The 19,284-nt window shown below is 36.6% G+C and overlaps 1 protein-coding gene across 4 annotated transcripts in view; it reads left to right on the forward strand.

Annotated features, from left to right (window-relative positions):
• Positions 1–19,284, forward strand: part of SON (SON DNA and RNA binding protein) — a 35,064-nt gene that overhangs the window by 13,889 nt on the left and 1,891 nt on the right. The window contains exons 4-12 of one of the 4 annotated variants that reach the window (XR_011558995.1): positions 240–403; positions 2,048–2,191; positions 3,551–3,733; positions 4,838–4,948; positions 9,082–9,198; positions 13,383–13,471; positions 14,554–14,629; positions 16,713–16,795; positions 17,264–17,411. Coding sequence is in view for 1 of the 4 variants with exons in the window: in XM_070750371.1 (XP_070606472.1) it covers positions 240–403; positions 2,048–2,191; positions 3,551–3,733; positions 4,838–4,948; positions 9,082–9,198; positions 17,264–17,411 (867 nt within the window). In the remaining 3 variants the exon portion in view is untranslated. The remainder of the gene's footprint in view (positions 1–239; positions 404–2,047; positions 2,192–3,550; positions 3,734–4,837; positions 4,949–9,081; positions 9,199–13,382; positions 13,472–14,553; positions 14,630–16,712; positions 16,796–17,263; positions 17,412–19,284) is intronic. The other 3 variants (XR_011558993.1, XR_011558994.1, XM_070750371.1) reach the window with 3 other exon arrangements.

Here is a 19,284-nt window from a genome sequence, read left to right on the forward strand (position 1 = left end):
CTCATATAAACCTCTTTAAATATTCATACCTATTATATTCTCATTTTGCTTAAAAAACTTATATAGCCTATTGTTCTACTTTAACTGAATACCCAGACTTAATAACTGGCCTCTTAAGTGGTTGAGGATGCTAGAACAGATATTTGGAAAGAGGTAGACAATGGTTCAAAGTTCAAACTAGCACTTGAATTCTGCACCACAAGACTGACAATATATAAATAAATTTCTTTTCCTTGTAGATAAGGCACAGTTGCTTGAAATAGCCAAAGCAAATGCAGCAGCAATGTGTGCTAAGGCTGGTGTTCCACTCCCACCAAGTCTGATGCCTGTTATAACTCCAGAGAAGAAGGAAGAGAAAGTTACTCAAAAGTCAGCAAAAGAAACAATATTGGAACTGACTGAGGTGAGAGGAACAAAATGAAACTGAATGCCAAAGTGTCAAAATTTGAAGCACCTTTAGGTGCAACTCGGTTATTTTAAATATAAAATGGTCATTTTCTCAGGCAATTCCAAAATTGAATCAGAACAAAGCATCATGAATTGGAAATCATTTTGCATCCTGTCTTAAGGCTGATTTAATGAAAACAATATGTGCGATATTTAGTTTTCAAAATAAAAAAAATACCCTGTTTGAAAAACATTAGATATAGTACAAGGGCACAAATAAGGTAAGCCGGGGTGGCGCAGCAGGTAGAGTGCTGTACTGCAGGCTGCTGAAGCTGACTTGTAGATCTGAAAGTCAGCAGTTCAAATCTCATCACCGGCTCAAGGTTGACTCAGCCTTCCATCCTTCCGAGGTGGGTAAAATGAGGACCCGGATTGTGGGGGCAATAGCCTAGCTCTCTTTAAAAAAAAAGTGCTATTGCTAACATGTTGTAAGCCGCCCTGAGTCTAAGGAGAAGGGCGGCATAAAAACTGAATAAATAAATAAAAAAATAAACTTGAACCAGGTCTGGATTTTTTTTACTTCATTTGTGTATATGTCAGGGTGTGCTTTTGAGTAAGTACAGTATTGAGTCTTGGCGACTGAATAGATCAGTGATGGCAAAACATTTTTCCCTCGGGTGCTGAAAACACACGCAAGCACACATGTGCCCACACTCATAATTCAATGTCCCCCATGCCCCACCCCCTGTGCATGCATGTGTGACTCCCCGTTCTTCCACACCCGCCCTGCATGTGCACACAACCCCTGGGCTCCTCATGCCTGTGTACGGGACCCACCGCACCCCGTTTTGGTTTTAGCAGGCCTCCCTGAAGCCTCCAGAGGCTGGAAATGGCCTGTTTCCAGACTTCTGGTAGGCCCTTTTTTCACCCTCTGTAGCTCTAGAGGCTTTCTTGGAGCCAGGAGAGGGTGAAAATGCCCCCCGAAGGCCGAAAACGCCCTCCCAGAGCCTCTGTGCCAGTGCTGCACTTATCTGGCATCCAAAATGGGCCAAAGTTGGAGACATTGGGGTGGGGGGTTGGCATGGCCGGGGCCATCTGAAAATCAGCTGCCCATGCGCGTTGGACCTGAGCAATGGCAATGCCTTGTCTGCCCGCAGATAGGCTCTGTGTGCCACAGATTTGCCATCATGGATTAGATCATGACGTTTTCTTGACAGATATCATAAGTGGCTCACCATTGCCTTCTTTCTAATATTGAGACATGATAGTCCCAAAGTCAGCTACCTGGTTTTGTACGAAAGGTAGATTAGAATTCATGCTCTCCCACTTTCTAGCCAGGTATCTTAACCCTTAGACTGGCTTTTACATGATAAGAATAATAAAATTGCTTTGTTCTTTCTCTTGAATAAAATTATGTATCCCTGTATTCTAGAAATAAACCAGTTAGCTCTCAGATTTACTAGATCACCTGGCTTCGTAACTCTAAATGGCAGTAAGAGCAGGTTTTGGTTATATTGTTTTAGTGGATGATTGTTCTGAGTCTAGTTTTTGTTTTAACTGTTGTCATATTTTAGGAAATGTCATTATATACATTTATCTCCCCGATCCTTTAATAACACTTATTTCATTATATGCTATATAATGTTGACTTTATTTTCAGAAATGCAAGAAGATTGCCCAAAGCCAGGAAGATGATGTCATTGTAAATAAACCTCATGTTTCTGATGAAGAAGAGGAGGAACATCCTTTTATCAACCATCCCTTTAAGCTGAATGAGCCCAAGCCTATTTTTTTCAATTTAACTGTACGTATTGTAAAATCACTTGCATCTGCATTTTGTTTCATTTAAGTACTTTTTACAAAACACTTAACTGACAAGGGGGATATACAAGTATGATGTTTTATTAATAATTTCAGATAAATACTAACTTATAAATACTTGTAATAAGCTATAGCTAGCATTTCGGCATATTCTGGGTTTTTTAATGGATTTCACCAACATTTTAAAAAGCAAAATATTTATGTGGAGTTTTAGGTGGTGAAAAGATAGAGATTACATTCCTCCCTTCATGGTACTGAACATTTAGTTAACACACAATATGTTCACACTATTAAGACAGTGGTGAATGTTTGATTTGTTTTATATAATTTATGGAACACGATTTAGTAGAATGGGAAAGACGAATGATTTATAATACCCACGTAGGTCCCAAACTCTTCAAAAATTGTTTTGGAGATTTGGAATTGGATTGGAATTGTATTAAGGGAAATTCTGTTATGAAATTTAAAACTGAATTTATGATATTGTCTTTCAATTCATGATGTATTAGAAAGTTTACATGCTGGTAAGCAGGATAAAATAAGGAGTTTAGCCAACTTAACTTATAATATCTTGATGGAGACCTAGAGAAACCTTAATATCTTCTCAGCATCATTTCAAAATCCTTTTAAAAAATGTTTTAGTAGAGATTTCAGCAATAGTAAAATATAATACAAATTGAAATTTAAAAAAAATGATTTTTTAAATAAAAAATAAGTGCTAAACATCAATAGCATAATTAATATGCATTGCACTAAATAAACTATTGCTGTAAATCTTCAGACTAGATCAAGACAAATGTGCCTTCACCTATAATATTTGTTTTTATAACTTGGATGGCAAATATTCATAAACCTTATTTCGTATAATGAATTTATGTTACATGAATTTTCCTTGATTAGAATTCTTCCCATGACATAGTTTAATGGAAAAAGAGAAAAGAGGCTGTTTTTCCCCCCCATTAGTGGGACTTTTTTCTGCATTGCTGATCGTTGAGAAAGTTGTTGAAGAATGAATTCAAATATCACTATTTCATTAATCCCCCTCCACTTTTCAAATGTTTTTTTAAAGTTTTATTTTGCTTTGTATGATGGACTTTGGAATGATACATTATACATATTATTTGTGAACGTAGTAAATGATATAAATATTTTTTTATATAAATAAAAACGTGATAAAATTATATGGATTGTAAAACTTCAAAGTTGGAAACATGGTTTATTGCTCATTCAGTTTGTCACACGTGTTTTGCCAATGCAACGCTAGGACTTCACTTACGTGTGTATGTCATATGTGGGCTCATAATTGTAAATCTGTTTATTCTTTCTCTCTCTCCTCCCAAAGACTCCTACAATAAAACCAACACCTCCCAAGAATCAGGTAACTCTGACAAAAGAGTTTCCAGTTTCTTCAGGATCTCAACACAGGAAAAAAGAAGCAGATAGTGCATATGGGGAATGGGTTCCAGTTGAGAAGAACAAGGATGAGAACAAGGATGATGTTTTTCCCGATCCAGCCAATTTGGAGGTAAAATGTTGAAAGATTACTGGCTAAGAAATCTGATAAGGAAAGGGAGCAAAATACATAGGGGACACATCTGTATGACACATCCACACTGGGGCATGAAGCCAATTGGCAGATTTAGGCCACCGGGCCCTTTTGGAAAGCCAAAATGATGGGGGGAAGATTGTCTTGGGGAGCATGTTCCCGTCAGCCAGAATTCCTTGACTAATGGAATCATGCCTTTTCTGCTGGTGTGGTTGGGACAGAACAATCCCATTGGGATGAAATGGTTCCTTTGATAATCTGGTCTCATGTCACAAAGAGCTTTTATAATGAGATACAGTGATCCCCCGAGTTTCGCGATCCCGATCATTGCGAATCGCTATATCGCGATTTTTCCACCCGATGACATCACTCCCTTCCTTTCTCATCTTTCTTTCTCTCTCTCTTTCTCTATCTTGCTTCTTCCTCTCTCACACTCTCTTCCTCCCTCTCTCATCTCTTTCTTTCCTTCTCTCTCTTTCTCTATCTCTCCCCCTCTTGCTCTCGAGCGGCGGGCGGCACCCAGGGAAGGTTCCTTCGGCCGCCCACCAGCTGATCTGCTCGGCAGCGCGGCAGCAGTGAGGAGCCGAAGATGGGGTTTCCCCTTTGCCTGGGCAACGGGGAAACCCCATCTTCGGCTCCTCGCTGCTGCCGCGCTGCAAGCGAGTGGCAAACGAGCGGCAAGCGAGCAGCCGGGCGGGCGGGCGAACGGGCAAGCGATCTTGGGGTTTCCCCTTTGCCTGGGCGGCGCCCAACAGCTGATCTGCTCCGCAGCGCGGCAGCAGCGAGGAGCCGAAGATGGGGTTTCCCCGTTGCCTGTTGGGCGGCCGAAGGGGTCTTCCCCACCGCCCACACGCAAACTCCACCATCTGCGCATGTGCGGCCATGGAAAAAGGGGCGCGCATGCGCAGATGGTGTTTTTACTTCCGCGCCGCTACATCGCGAGATATCGATTATTGCGAGGGGTCTTGGAACGGAACCCTCGCGATAATCGAGGGATCACTGTAAATGTTTGTATTCCTCTGTAGAAGAATATTTACTTAAGTGCATAGAGAAAAGATAATATTTTTACTTTTTTTTTTTAAGCCCGTGGACATCTCATCAGCACTGAGTGAACGGACAATAGCCCAAAAGAGACTTACAGAAAATACATTTGATCTGGAGGCAATGTGCTTGTTAAATCGTGCACAAGAACGGGCAAGTTATAGTTTCTATTTCCCAATTTTATCTTGAAAATTTTATTAAAAACCTCAAGGATGTAAAATCTTCAGTTTTTCTGACAGTATTAATTTCATACATACATACATACAATATGCATTGAAGTGTTTCCTTAGGATGAATGATGAGCAAAACAAAAGTGGTGAAAATTGAAAGAAGGTGAAATTAATTTATATCTACATCTTTTTCTCTACCTCCATAACTTTCAGTTTTGGGAAATTCTTTTATTTGATTTTTAAAAAATCTTTTCACTTTGAGGATCTTACTGAATCCAGTGTAAGTTTCTTCGATCTCCTCCTTCCCAGTTCTTGCTTCACTTGTGCATTTTGCATTTCAGTTTTTATACATTATTTCCACATGACCAGATCACCTATATCTCGTTTATACTTTCTAGTTAGTTGTGAATTAAATTCATATTCACATGCTATTCATTCTTAACCCTATTTCTTTTTTTACTACACAAACATTTTAAATAACACATTCCCACTGCATTCAATATTTATGTTTCTTCTATTACACTAAACTCTTCTGATTAATTAAGTGGTAAGCTGCAGACTAATATGCAGACAATTTCACTTCTATTCATTTTGTGCAGCAAGATTCATACAATCCACTATCTTTCTTCCCATGTTTATATTGTAAAATTTTGTTATCCATTTTTTCCTCCTCAGTTAATAATTTATTAAGTTTCAAACTTCCTCCCCCATTTCCAACCATTTATGCAGTCATTTACTCTATTTTTGGGGGGTTAAATACAAATTCCTTGGCTTTCAAAACATTAATTCTTGGATATGTGCTGTTATTTGCATCATGTGGTACAGTTGACATTTGTTATACATAATTTGGTTCTCAGAAAATACGATAGTGTCACTACATGCAAAATGTAGATTCATTTCTTAAACCTGTGCCTCCCTAACACCATTTTTCCCATCATACACATATTAAATGTACTATTTTATATTAAACTATGCATCTTTATTGTACTTCCTAATCATTATCGAGCCATTTGGTAAGCATTCCATTGGTTCTTTGTATTTCCACTAGCTAAATTTCGACTGTCAAAGCAATTCCTCTGTCATCATGAAATTTCCCTTCCCCCTAGGCTTATAGATTTTATACATGGTATGCTTGTATGAATGAGTGGTTCTTTAAATTGGGGTTTTTTAGATTATTTTTAATATTAGATTTGTTACATTGTCTTTTTATATTGTTGTTAGCCACCCTGAGTCTTCGGAGAGGGGCGGCATTCAAATCAAATTAATAAATAAATAAATAAACTAATTAAATAAATAAATAAATTCCATCATTATCACTTTAATACTAAAAGTGGTTAATGACAGGAATAAGTGTTGCAAGTTGATGGCAGCTCTGGTTGCAATTGTGAATCCCCCTCCATTTGTGATCTGCCCAACTTCCTATTGACTTTACATGTCAGGAGTTAGCAGTGAAGGTTACAAATGGTGATCATGTGATCATTGGACGCTGCAAAGTCAAAATTGAGAGCTAGTTGCCAATGCCTGGATTGCAATCAGAAGACCATGGGGATGCTACAATGGCTGGAACTTCAAGGACCAGTTAACAGTTGCTTGATAAACAAGGACCATATGTACCGTATTTTTTGGAATATAAGACACACTGTTTTCCTCCCTAAAAGGCTAAAATTTGGGTGTGTCTAATACTCTGAATATAGCTTTTTTGAAGCTTTTTTCCCCCCAGCTCTAACTAGCTGCTAATGATTTTCGCAGCTCTTATCTTGCAGGCTCTTTCATTATTTTTCTCTGCAAAGAATGTTTTCCAAGCCCCTAAGTCTGTGCAGGCTTGTTTCATTGCTCTACATGCTCAGAATGTTTCTTTCCAGCCCTAACGAGCTGCTAACAATGTTCCCAGCTCTTACCTCACTCTGAATAAGGTTTATTTAAAAGCCCGAACCAGGAGATAAAATAATGTGCTGAAGCTGACCAGACAAGAATGCTAGCTAGATGAAGGCAGATCCCCCCCCCATTTTCCTCCCCCAAAACTAAGATGCGTCTTATACTCCTGTGTGTCTTATATACTGAAAAATACGATATATCCTTTCTCTGAGTCATAAAATATTGGATAAACTTTTCTTCACCTGCATAACTCCTGGTGTAAAAATCACAGCCACCTTGGAGGTGCTTAGTGTTCCTGAACTTGCCTGTTTTCTGGCAGATATTTCTTTAACGGGTTAGGTAATAATACCAGTGCAGTGTGCACCACAAACCTCACAGTTCAGCTCTCTCCTGAGCTGTATATGTTTTCTTCCTTTGGTTATAATCACTTTTTGTGTCAGATGTTAATGTTTCTTCTGGCAATTTTGAATTTATTTTAGTTCAGCATTGCCATAATACAATCTGCATATAAATGAAATAAATAAGATCACAGTATGCAAATTTTAATCTTAAACTGGACCAATTACTCCCAAGTGGATTATTTGGACATATACTGAGGGTAAAGGAACAACTTGCAGTTACTTATTTGTGAGTTGGGTGTCCACTTTGGACTGCCGCTGTCAGACTTATGTAAAATAATAATGTTGGTCAACAGTTTAAGAACATTGCTATACACTCCATCCTGGTTTTATTATATATATACATATATATTTGAAAAAATTATGTACACAAAAACATAACATACAGTGGTAGGAATCTTAGTTCCTGTCTAAGTTATAGCTCAAGATCCGTGCACAGGAGTTTTATATACATGTTATATAAATAATTTTTGAGTATATTTATCAATTTTTGTATATCTATTTCTTCTATATGATGTTCTATATATATGTAGCTACTTTCTGGTCTATAATATGCTATTTCCTGCACTTCTTTTATGCATTTCTTCAGTACATTATCTCTTCCTTTTCTAAATAGATTTACATGTATACATTTTCCATTGTGTGTGTGTGCTTGTTTATTTATATTTTTGTTGCATCCCGGTAAGGGTATGGCTAGCTGATGAGAGCAAAAAAACTTGAAATAGATCTAAACAGTCTTCCTTCCTTTTCATTGTCAGAAAAAATATGTCACACACACATTTATGTATGTATATCACACACACACACACACACACACTTAGTAAATTGGTATTTGCAGATTCCGTAATAAAGTATTCCTATTTTTTTTAATCATTCATAAAATCTGTTCCAACTTAGATAGTATTCTGATTCTTCCTTATTCTGTAATTTTTTAGTCATCTTGTCCATTTCAGCACAGTCAAAGATTTTCCTTACAGTTTCAGCATCATTTGATATATCATCATTTTTTTCCTTTCCTGGTTTTAAACCATTTAGTTGCTCAATACTGTATTCCATTCCAATTGTTGCTTCCTGATAGATTCCTTACAAATTCTTCAGTAGGCAAATAAGGTGGCTTGGTATGTTCATATTTGATCATCAACAATTTATTGGTAGTCCTCAACTTACAACAGTTCATTTAGTGACCTTTCAAAGTTACAATGGCACTGAAAAAAGTGACTTATGACCATTTTTCACATTTATGACCTTTGTAGCAGCTTCCTGATCATGTGATCAAAATTCAGATGCTTGGCATCTTTTTTCATACTTTTGACAGTTGATGTGCCCATTTTGCAGCCTTCTAACAAAGTCATTGAGGAAGCCAGATTCACTTAACAACTGTGGCAAGAAAGGTCGTAAAATGCGGCAAAACTCAACTAATGTGTGACTTAACAACATAAATTTTGGGCTCTATTGTGGTTATAAGTCGAGGATTACTTGTAGCATAGCTAGTCAAAAGCCTTAGGAAATAGTAAGATAAGGTCACGCTCTAAGGTACAGAGTAAGGTTTATGTCAAAATAAAGAGTGAACCTTCTGCAGGTTTTGAAGAGTTCTGAAGTATTCCCCCCCTCCCCAGAGAAGAATATGGTTTCATTGCTCTTCAAATTGTCATAACATTTAAATACTGAAAAATTGTAACCTAGGAGATGTTTTTCAGAAAGTATTGTTTTAAATTGTTTTGAAATGGAATGTACTAAAGCTTAAATTGATAGAGCACTACAAGGAAGTTATTTTGTTATACTCTTAATGTATTGGAAATGTTCTAATTAATCATTAATTAATTGTAATTAATTGTAATTGCAGATTGATGCCTGGGCTGAGCTGAATTCTATACCAGGTCATTTTACAGGCAGCACTGGAGCACAGGTCTTGACTTCTGAACAGTTATCCAACAGCGGTCCCCAAGCGTGGGTTAAAAAGGTAGATGATATTCAGACAGATGAGTCCAAATGTCACATTTTAAATTCCTGTGAAGTCACTGGAGGAAGTGATACTGATACTCTTAGGACAGAAATAGCATCCTAAAATATATGCAGAAAAATAAATTAAAAGCATTTATTTTTGTGTGTTGTCACGGTGTGTTTTGAATTCTGTATTTACACTGTTTAAGAGCTCTGTCAGTACTGGTTCAAGAGGAGGACTTAAGAAACTGGGAGACTGATATGTGCTCACCTTTTTAGAAATAACTGTTTTAATTTCTCCTAAGGTTACTGTTATTTTGTGCTGAAATTGTCTTGAAGTGTGGTTCCAATTCTATGGGCTTTTCTATTAGATTTAGTTTATTCTTGATGCTGATTTCAGTACAATTTGGATAGGAACTCACTTAACGATCAATATGGCTGTAAAAATTCACTTGTTTGCTTCCATTGTGCACATCTTTGAAAGTGGAGTTTACTTAACTCTGGCCTGAACTAACAGTATTCTTGGCTGTTATGAGAAGATTCTAGGATTTTCCAGATTGCAAATGCAATATTAAGAAGTTATTAGCATTATCTATATTAAATCCTAAAAACAATGGCCCATACTTGAGAAGATGACGAAAGTAGAGGGGTAGTCTTTGCAAATTTAGGAGAGGTTTTTCTCTCTCTTTGTCTGCAGAATATGATTTGCATAATAATAGGGCAGTGGCACAGCTAACACATTTATTTGCATTTATTAGTTGCTCAGAAATAATGCAAAGATAATGAAAATAGAGACTCTGGATAGTTGCAGTTGAGTTTTATATGATTGATCCGCTCACAGCCTATGTTGCTTCTACTGTCCCTATAGCTGAAATCATAAAGATGCTTTTAAGTTTGTAGGAACTATTGTTTGAGAATTTCCAGTTTTGGAAAGTTCAAAAGACCCATATATAGTGGGATTATATGCTTGGCAAGTACATTTTTACAGTCTGAATAAACAATTATTTATATATTTGTCATGCTTGCTGATCTATTAATTTTATGATTGCCTAATTCTGATTGGCTTTTTTCAAGCCCTGTTAGTTGGAGCCTGCTTGTTTTTTAAAAGCATTAGATACAGTAACCAGAGTTTTATATTTGTGTTTTGTTGATAAAATGTATTATATACTTTTACACTTTTGTAATTAAAATATATGGTAAATACTGTAAATACATTATATGTAAATATTTCCTCTTGAAAGGGGTTTCTCTATGAAATAAAAGTGGAGAATTGTTGGTAATTATTAACTTACAGCAGCCATTTTAACAAAAAGTTCACTTCCATTATATGTCTGGTATTCAGCACCCATGTACAGTTCACAAAAAAGCCATTTTCTATAATATGATGGGCAGAGTATCTAATTGGTACATGCTAATTTGAATGAAATCTGGAAAAAATGGAAAAATCTTGAATCATGATGTCCCAGAAGATTTCGCAATAGCTTTTTTCCTTGTTTTTTTTTTACAAAATACCTGAGTGACACATTTAGGGGCATATCTTTTTTTTTTAAGCAGTGAACATTTTGTAACTATTTAAATAGTTTTACCTAGCTATTTCAAATTGTTGACTGCTGAGGACTGCTCATAGCCATTCTTCACAAAAGGTTGAAGCTTTGAAATTAATGTATGTAATGTACATATAGCTGGCACTGCTTCTGTTTTTTAGGATTCTAATATAGGAGAAACTGACTGTTCATTTTCTTAAGTGCAAGCATTTTGTTCAGGCCTCTTATACTTATAATAATCTTTATATTATATGCTTTGAATTATAAATTCTCTTTTAGAATATATTCTGTTAGGGGAATCAGATAATAATGCTTTTTTCCTTCACCTCGTACAAGTCTCAGGCAATTACAGTGATCCCTCGATTTTCGCGATCTCGATCTTCGCGAAACGCTATATCACGATTTTTCCCACCCGATGACGTCACTCTCTTCCTTCCTTTCTCATCTTTCTTTCTCTTTCTCTTTCTCTATCTTGCTTCTTCCTCTCTCACACTCTCTTCCTCCCTCTCTCATCTCTTTCTTTCCTTCTCTCTCTTTCTCTATCTCTCCCCCTCTTGCTGGCGGGCGGCGGGTGGGCGGGCGAGTGGGGGCATCAGCGAGGAGCCGGGGTTTCCCCGCCGCCCACGCAAAGGGGAAAGCCCGATTAGGCTCCTCGCTGCCGCCGCCGAGCAGATCAGCTGCTGGGCGGCCGCAGCAGCAGCGAGCAGACGAAGATCCGGGTTTCCCCGCCGCCCACGCAAACTCCACCATCTGCGCATGCGCGGCCATGGAAAAAAGGGCGCGCATGCGCAGATGGTGTTTTTACTTCCGCAACCCTACATCGCGAAAAATCGATTATCGCGAGGGGTCTTGGAACGGAACCCTCGCGATAATCGAGGGATCACTGTATTCACTAGTTGAGTAGAATAGTTATTGGAGGCCTGATAGATAGAGTAGGTAGCATGTTACTGGTACTTTTCTTTTTTTTAATAAAAAGCGTTCGTTGGATGTACAAATATGAATATATAGAGATGAAGCTCTTGCAGTTCTGTTTGTGAATTGATGTAGTTTGCATTGTGTGATTTCTATCACCTATGGTAGGGAAATAGTTGGGTAGAAGATTTCTCAGAGATTTTTTAACACTGGTATTGTATGTCTTTACATTTTCACCCAAATTTGGAGGGCTATGTACCCTCTAAAGGGTACATAGATAAGAAATTACTTATATATAAATTACGTATGTGTATATATATATATATATATATATATATATATATATATATATATACACACACACACACACACACACACACACACACTAGATTATTGGAGCTGTCTCCTTGTAAAAATGATGATTTCCCCCCAATGAATAGGCAAATCAAAAACACATTGAAGCAGTAAATTTTAGATTTTGTTGCGTGTATAATATCCCTAAACATTCTTATGTGAGAGTTTTCAATTGTATTCGCAGAAAATGTTGGTTTCTTTAATGAAGTTAGAAAGATGGCAAAATGTATAAAAAACATTAGAGCCTATATGCCTACAGAATTCCTGAATGAAAAGTCTTTCTTACAACATTTAAGTTTGGTTGACAAGATAAGTGTTCTTTCTTGCAAATAAGATCATTGAACTCAGGGCTTGAATGTTGCATATGATCCGGCTATTAATTTCTTTGCAAATGAAGTCACATGAAAAACAAATTAATTCACTATTATTACATATAATAAATATTCCCCGTTTTATTAAAAGAACAGTCGTTGTATATGTTAGATGACTGGTAAATTATTGGTAATTTTTCTGAGAAATGAAATGTTAAGTCTACATTGTATCAAACGTTTTTTAAAAACTTATATTGAAATTTAATAAGAGAAGCTTACGCAGAAGGAGCTATGTTTGTTAATGTGCTTTATGTTGTAGAAAGCAAGCCACTTTTAAAAAGCAATTTGTGTTTTTATTTGCTTGAATTTCAAGCAATGTAATTTAAAATGTTTGGGTATCAGGGTTTTAGGTATTTTTGAAGAAAGAACAACTTTAGTCTGTTTGCATTATCAATGATGTAATCAGTTCACAAATACAAAAATATTAAATTTTTCACAGTACATGTGCAACACATTTCTTTTTAGGCTATTTATTTGCTTTTTGAATCACATGTATGGTGATTTCCTGAAGAGAGGGTATTTGTTAAATATTAGGCCAAAATAGAAAGAAAACAATACTAATTGTCAGTAGATTGGTACCTCAAATAGCAGTCCTTTTCCACAATATTTTTCAGATTTACTCAATAAGTAAGCGTGTTTAGGAGCACAGCCTTAATAACAAATGAAACTAAATCTCGCTTGATTTTCAAAAAGTGTCCCTTATATTACTATCAAAAATAGTCTTTTAGTTTATAATGGTAACCAAATTCATATTGTCAGTTATTTCCTACTCCAAAAAAGAAAAGTCAAAATACAAAAAGTTAATTTACTTAATTTTTCAATAGACTATTCTTGCGAAGGAAAACGGGATAAGCATGATAGATCTAGGAGAACTGGTAGTGATTGGTGTTTTAAGGAATTATTACTAGGTTGAGTGCTGAAGTAGAATAAAGCCAAGTTTTTTGGAAGTTGAGTTCCTTGGATATTCTGAATGCTGTGCTCTTCTGAAGCTTCCCCTGTCCCAGTACTCTGTCCCCCTTCAGGAGGACCTAGATTTCATCTGGAGGGACTGACAGCGCTGATCTTACACGATTGCTACAATGAACAGGAAAACCTGACCAGGAGTTCCCAGGTGAAAAATGTATAGGAGAAAGCATGGTATGCCATAACAATAATCTTCCCTTGCTTCAGAAATCAGTGTGTGCCAATATTACTCTCTCCTGAAAGCAATGCAAGATCTTCCAACAAAGTAAGCATTTGTGTAATAAAATAAAAAATTGGAATACTGCTGATTTTGGACCTTCTTAGGAACTTACACCAACATCTGATGATACTGCTATATTAGAGCACTGTAATGATGAACATACACTTTATTTTACCTGCAACTTAAAAGCAGACAAGAACACAATTAGTGATTTCATCTAAGGGCTAATATGTTCTGCCATGGAAGTAATGACCTGATTTCTGTCATTAATATGCTTTAAAGCAAGGCTTATAGAAAAAAAAATTAGAAGGAGGTGAACTGCCTTTTAGCACTCTGGAAGCATTTTTCAATGATACATTCCTGATGTTGTGGACACTGTGGCTACGGAATGCAGATTAGAAAAAAAGTAGATTGTCTGCATTCAATCCAGATAAGAGAATGGAGTTAGATATATTTCCAATGATTGGAAATTAGAATTTCAGCTCCGTTTGAAATGTCTTTTTCTATATTATTCTAGTCTTTATCATCTTAGTAGCCTCGATATTCTGCATTTCAAATATAATAAAATACTATGCACATACACACACAAGCATACATAGCAGTTTCAGCAGTGAATGTGAGTTTTTGTGATACTCAATTTAGCTGCAGTGTCCATCCACGTTACTCTCTCCCCTTCATTTTACTATTGCTCCTCCTTTAGCATAATGCTGTTACTTCATAGCTATAAGTATAGATATAAAGGCAATTCCGGCAACTTCACTTTCGCCATTCCCCAATCATGTTTGTGTCCATTTAGAAGTAAAAATCATGAACACCACTGTCTCTTACATATGGCCATAAGAAATGTTGTTTACTGTATGTGAGAAATATTGCTTTGGTAACAGTATTCTTTAAATACTTAACATTGGTTTAAGTGAAGTTTCATTTCTGAAGTAATTACAAACTTTGCAGAAATAGTCAGTGGCAGACATGGTCTGCTCACTGTAGTCCGTTCTGTGTTTTTCTTATAGGTATTCACCCTTGCACCCAGGATTGGGTCTTGGCGTTCCCATTTGTGTGGGCTTTTCTTGGCATTGAATGAATCTGGTAAATTGTGATTTCTTACCTCTTTCGTTCCTAACTATCCCTGCACCAGTCTGAATATCATTCCCCTCTCCCCCTCATTGCAGTGGTGTTGTACTCTATCAGGCGTTCTTACTGCTAGGTGCTTTTTATTAGATTTCATTTGCTTGTCCTGCAAACTGAATTGTAGAACTGCCAGCATTTTTTTTAATAGGAAGAAGAAATGACTTGCCCTTGCTAGTGACAGGAAATTTACTACTTCACTAAGTCTTGTTTAATATAGGGAGATTTAAAGAATCACAAATGACAAATTGCCATAGAAGCAATAGAGTCAGAGCAAAACAAATAATTCAGATTTTTAAAACTTTTTACATGTTTCCCATATCATTTGTTGACTTTATAGTTGTCTATTTCAATAAAAACAAAACTTGACTTATTGTACCTTTGTACTGGAAAATATATTAATAGTAGTGTAGATTTAGTTCTTCTGTACTGTGAAATAACATAGTCACCATGTAATGTTATTTCAAGTACTTTCTGATAGTGATTGTTTAGCATTATAATTAACATATCATATTACATGTATAAACATGTATTTATTTTAACTAGTTTTTACTAGCCAAGTGGTTTCCAGAGCAAGCTGGATTAGATAGTCCCTGTTTAAAGTACAGTATCTAGAGGATGTGAGGCTGGAAATAGCTCATATAATTTTCTCCTGTAGATGGATCAGAGTGTTAGAAGTAATTTGCAGGGATATAAAGGCTTGTGGGAATAATCTATATACCTCACGAATTAAAATGCTTGGAGTGTTTGAGAAGGAGTTGTAATGTGCAATTCAAGAACAACAGAAGAAATACTAAGATTTCCCCTAAGAAACCATAAACTTCAGTACCTAATTAAGCATTGATTCCAGTACTTATTTACAGATAAAAAGGATTTCGGGATTTTAGACAAAAACATTTTTTCCCCACTGGACTTTGGCACATATGTTTTCTACAAGTGGATAACCTTTGAACATACTGTTATAATCAATGTGATGCAGAATAGAAAACAGTACTTCTTCAAAAATGTACTGTACTTCTGTTTTTTTTAAATCCTCCAAGTTATATTTCACCTTCGTAGGAAAAAAAAAAGACTATTTAGGATTGTGCTCACCCGCATTTCAAACAAAAAGGCTTCTTTTTATTTTGCCCCAAATAATTAGGGAAGTTTCTGATAAATTCGTGCAACCTCAAAAGACCTTCCTGAAACAATAGGCCCCTGGCATTTTTTGTGAACTGGATACACATTGGTGATGAAACAGACATTGTTGATGAACATTCTATCATTGCAAAGCAGGTACAAAAGAGGAGTCGGAGCCCTGGGTGACATTGACTGGGGTTTGTATCATACTCTGCATGGTTGCCCTTTTCTAATGAGAGGTTCGTGGAAAGGAGAGGGGAGGATGAAAATGGAAGTAAGTAAAAGCCATTCTAGAGGTGTATCAACTCGGAGCAGTTGGTAACTGGCATCAGCTAACATGTTTCTGTGTACACAAACTGCATGGCTTGCACCAGTCAAACTGTTTCTGTGAGAGGTAATGTCTGCCTCATTTAGCCTTTTCTTACATAAGAAACTCTTTTTCCAAAGAAATGTTCATTTGCATGGAATACAGACATATATTTAATTGTATTATATGGGCTGATTTAATACTTGAGGAACTCATGTTACATAATGTTATTGGAAACACTACAGTTTGCTTTCTTAACAGGGATACGGAGATTAGTATTGCAGTGTGTGTGCGTATGTCGTAATTTTCTGTGCTGAAGAACAAACCTATTTACTGTACACTCAGTTCACTTTCAGTGTCTATTTTCAGTCATTGAAATGTAGACTGAAAGCAGAGGGGTTTCTCTGTATAGTTGGTATGTTAAGTTTTAAAAATGATGTGCTAATCCTACACACACAGACACATAAATATATGTGTGTACTTATATGTTTGTGTGTGTATATATACATACCTCTACACAAGCAGTTGTGTTGGGTCCTTGGGTGGGGCAGAAAGAGAGATGATAGTTCACAGAATAGCCTGTGAACTTTCACCCCTCTATATGGAAACTTGTTTCAGGGCCAAATCTGCCTTGTAGCTGCCTTCTTGCCACGGTCAATGCCAGCCCTACTATTCACAACACTGCAGCCATCGAGGCCTAGGTATGTAAACGTTTAAGGAGTTTTTAAAACGGAAAGCATTTTAGTACAGTTGATATACTCTCACTAATAGTATGATATTTTTTTTTTAAGGTTTTGAAAACATTTGTCCCGTGTTACTGTTGAACTGTATGGCTAAGCTTTTTTCTTTTAAAGATGCTTCTATCATGCATGAGGAGTTTTGTGAGGGAATTGGTTTTCAGTGGCCCAGATTGTTTCTGAAAATGTAATTGGTAAAGGAGTATGTTTTACTCAGTAAGTAGTATATCTATACAAATAAGTTTTTGCTTGTTTTAATTATACTTTTAGTTTGAAACAATCCATTGAAGTTTTCTAGAAGGATATATTTTGAAATCTGTATCTGAAAAATAAGTTAAAACAAATAAACTGAAAATATTAGAAAGGTTGACAGTTTTTCTAAAAGTGTGTTAAACAAAGGTGTTTTTTTCCCCTTTTTTTCCGCTTGGGTAGGATCAGTTTCTGAGAGCTGCCCCTGTTCGGGGAGGAATGGGAGCCCAGCTCATGAGAAAGATGGGATGGAGAGAAGGAGAAGGCTTGGGAAAAAACAAAGAAGGAAACAAGGAGCCCATTTTAGTTGATTTTAAAACAGATCGGAAAGGTGAGTGTCCTGTACAGTCTACAATTCTAATATGAACAGTCGATTGCGGTTTGAAACAACTATGTCATGACTTTTCTAAAATTTATCCAGAATTCCATACACACTTCCTGGGATAAAGATTTACCTGGGGAGCACGCAGAATCCCCCCTCCCCCCCGGTTCTCTGTCCCCAGTTCTTACATTAGAGTAGGAGAACTTCATAATCTCTGTTCAGAAAGCATGAACCAGATGGATTGGCTGCACCAAGTTTGAGAGTGCATATATTATAAATAACAAGCTCATGTAGGTTGCAGTTCGTGTCCTAAATTGTATTATGTGGTTTACTGTGGTGCCTACACCATTAATATATGAGATCAGGGATTCTTGCTTGCTTGAAGATAGACTGCTATATTTGTGTGCCTGATCAGAAACCAAAGATTTCCAGAAATGTAAAATTTTATTTTAGCTCCCATTATTCTCCTAATTTTAAAACTTTACAAATGAATGCACTTTTCTATGTGTTCTGTGTTGTCTTACATTTTTATATTTCTAGTAATCACACACACACATATACACACACACTGTGTATGTGGTGTTAAGACCATATTCTATATACATGTCTAGAGTGAAAAAACATTCTGCTTCAAGAACAATCCGTGCGCCTTGCTTAACTCCTGGCCCAAATACTAATAGGAATATTCAAGTCATTGATCCATTTCCAGGCCAACAGAAATTGGATGATTTGTATTCCAAGAGTGTGCTATTCCACAGGCAGACTCAGGAAGAAGGTACAACTCCTAGGGTCTGGACTCTGGAGTATACTCCTGTTGAATAGACGGGACTTGGAACAATTCTGTCGCTTTTAGTGGGGACAGCAAGAGACCATTGGAGATAAGAAATCCAACATTTAACTGGCCCTGAACTGTGTAGGCCTTATAAGTAATGTATGTTATGATCTCAATAATTTTATTCATAAAGTACAATATCTTGGTACTCAACTGTGTTGAAACTCATCACATGTATTCATTGCATTTTGACTTGAAAGTTTTGCCCTGGTACTCAACACACAATAGCACTTGTATACCGCTCCACAGCCCCCCTCTTAAGTGGTCAGCATATTTCTCCTAACAATCTGCACCCTCATTTTACTGACCTTGGAAGAATGGAAGGCTGAGTCAGCCTTGAGCCAGTGAAACTAAACCTGCTGGCAGCCATATAATAAAGTAGCCTGCAGTACTAGATTCTAACCAGTGCCACCATGGCTCCTAGAACTTGTTGTCTCCCTTTTCAAGTCTCAAGTCTCTTGCGACTCACTACATTATTCCTTATGGGAAACATGTTTGGTGCTCATTTTTGGTACTCATCCTGCCCCCCCCAAACCAATTAATGAGTAGCAAGATAGCAATGTAATTTTATAATTTCATATTTTATTTATTTAAAACCTAAGTGGCCTTTGAGATAGCAAATATCTTTTGATATGTAAGGCATATATATACACAAATAGTATTTTGAGCATAGAGCTTTGGAAGCAGAAGATAACATTAAATATACCAGTAATTTTTGTTAACATTTTCTGCACTCTGACATTGTGATATAGATGTTAACCGGATGAAGGAAAGTAGATTCCCAAAAAGGAATCTCTTGAGCTACACAGGTCATATAAGGATGCACTATGGATAATTGTTAATGAATTGCAAGCTTATTGGAAATTTAAATTACTTGGATATGAGAAAAAAGGGTAAAGGCATTACTGCATTATGGTGATTTGAATTTATTGTATAAACTGGTGTGGGTGATGATTGGAAATGACATTTTTCTTTTTGCAACTGTTACTTTTGCAACTGTTATCCATTTCCACTTGTTGGTTTAAAAGGTGTGATCCTAATATAGAAATG

The sequence above is a fragment of the Erythrolamprus reginae genome, chromosome 4 (assembly GCF_031021105.1).
Source record: "Erythrolamprus reginae isolate rEryReg1 chromosome 4, rEryReg1.hap1, whole genome shotgun sequence".
NCBI classification, from domain to species: Eukaryota; Metazoa; Chordata; class Lepidosauria; order Squamata; family Dipsadidae; genus Erythrolamprus; species Erythrolamprus reginae.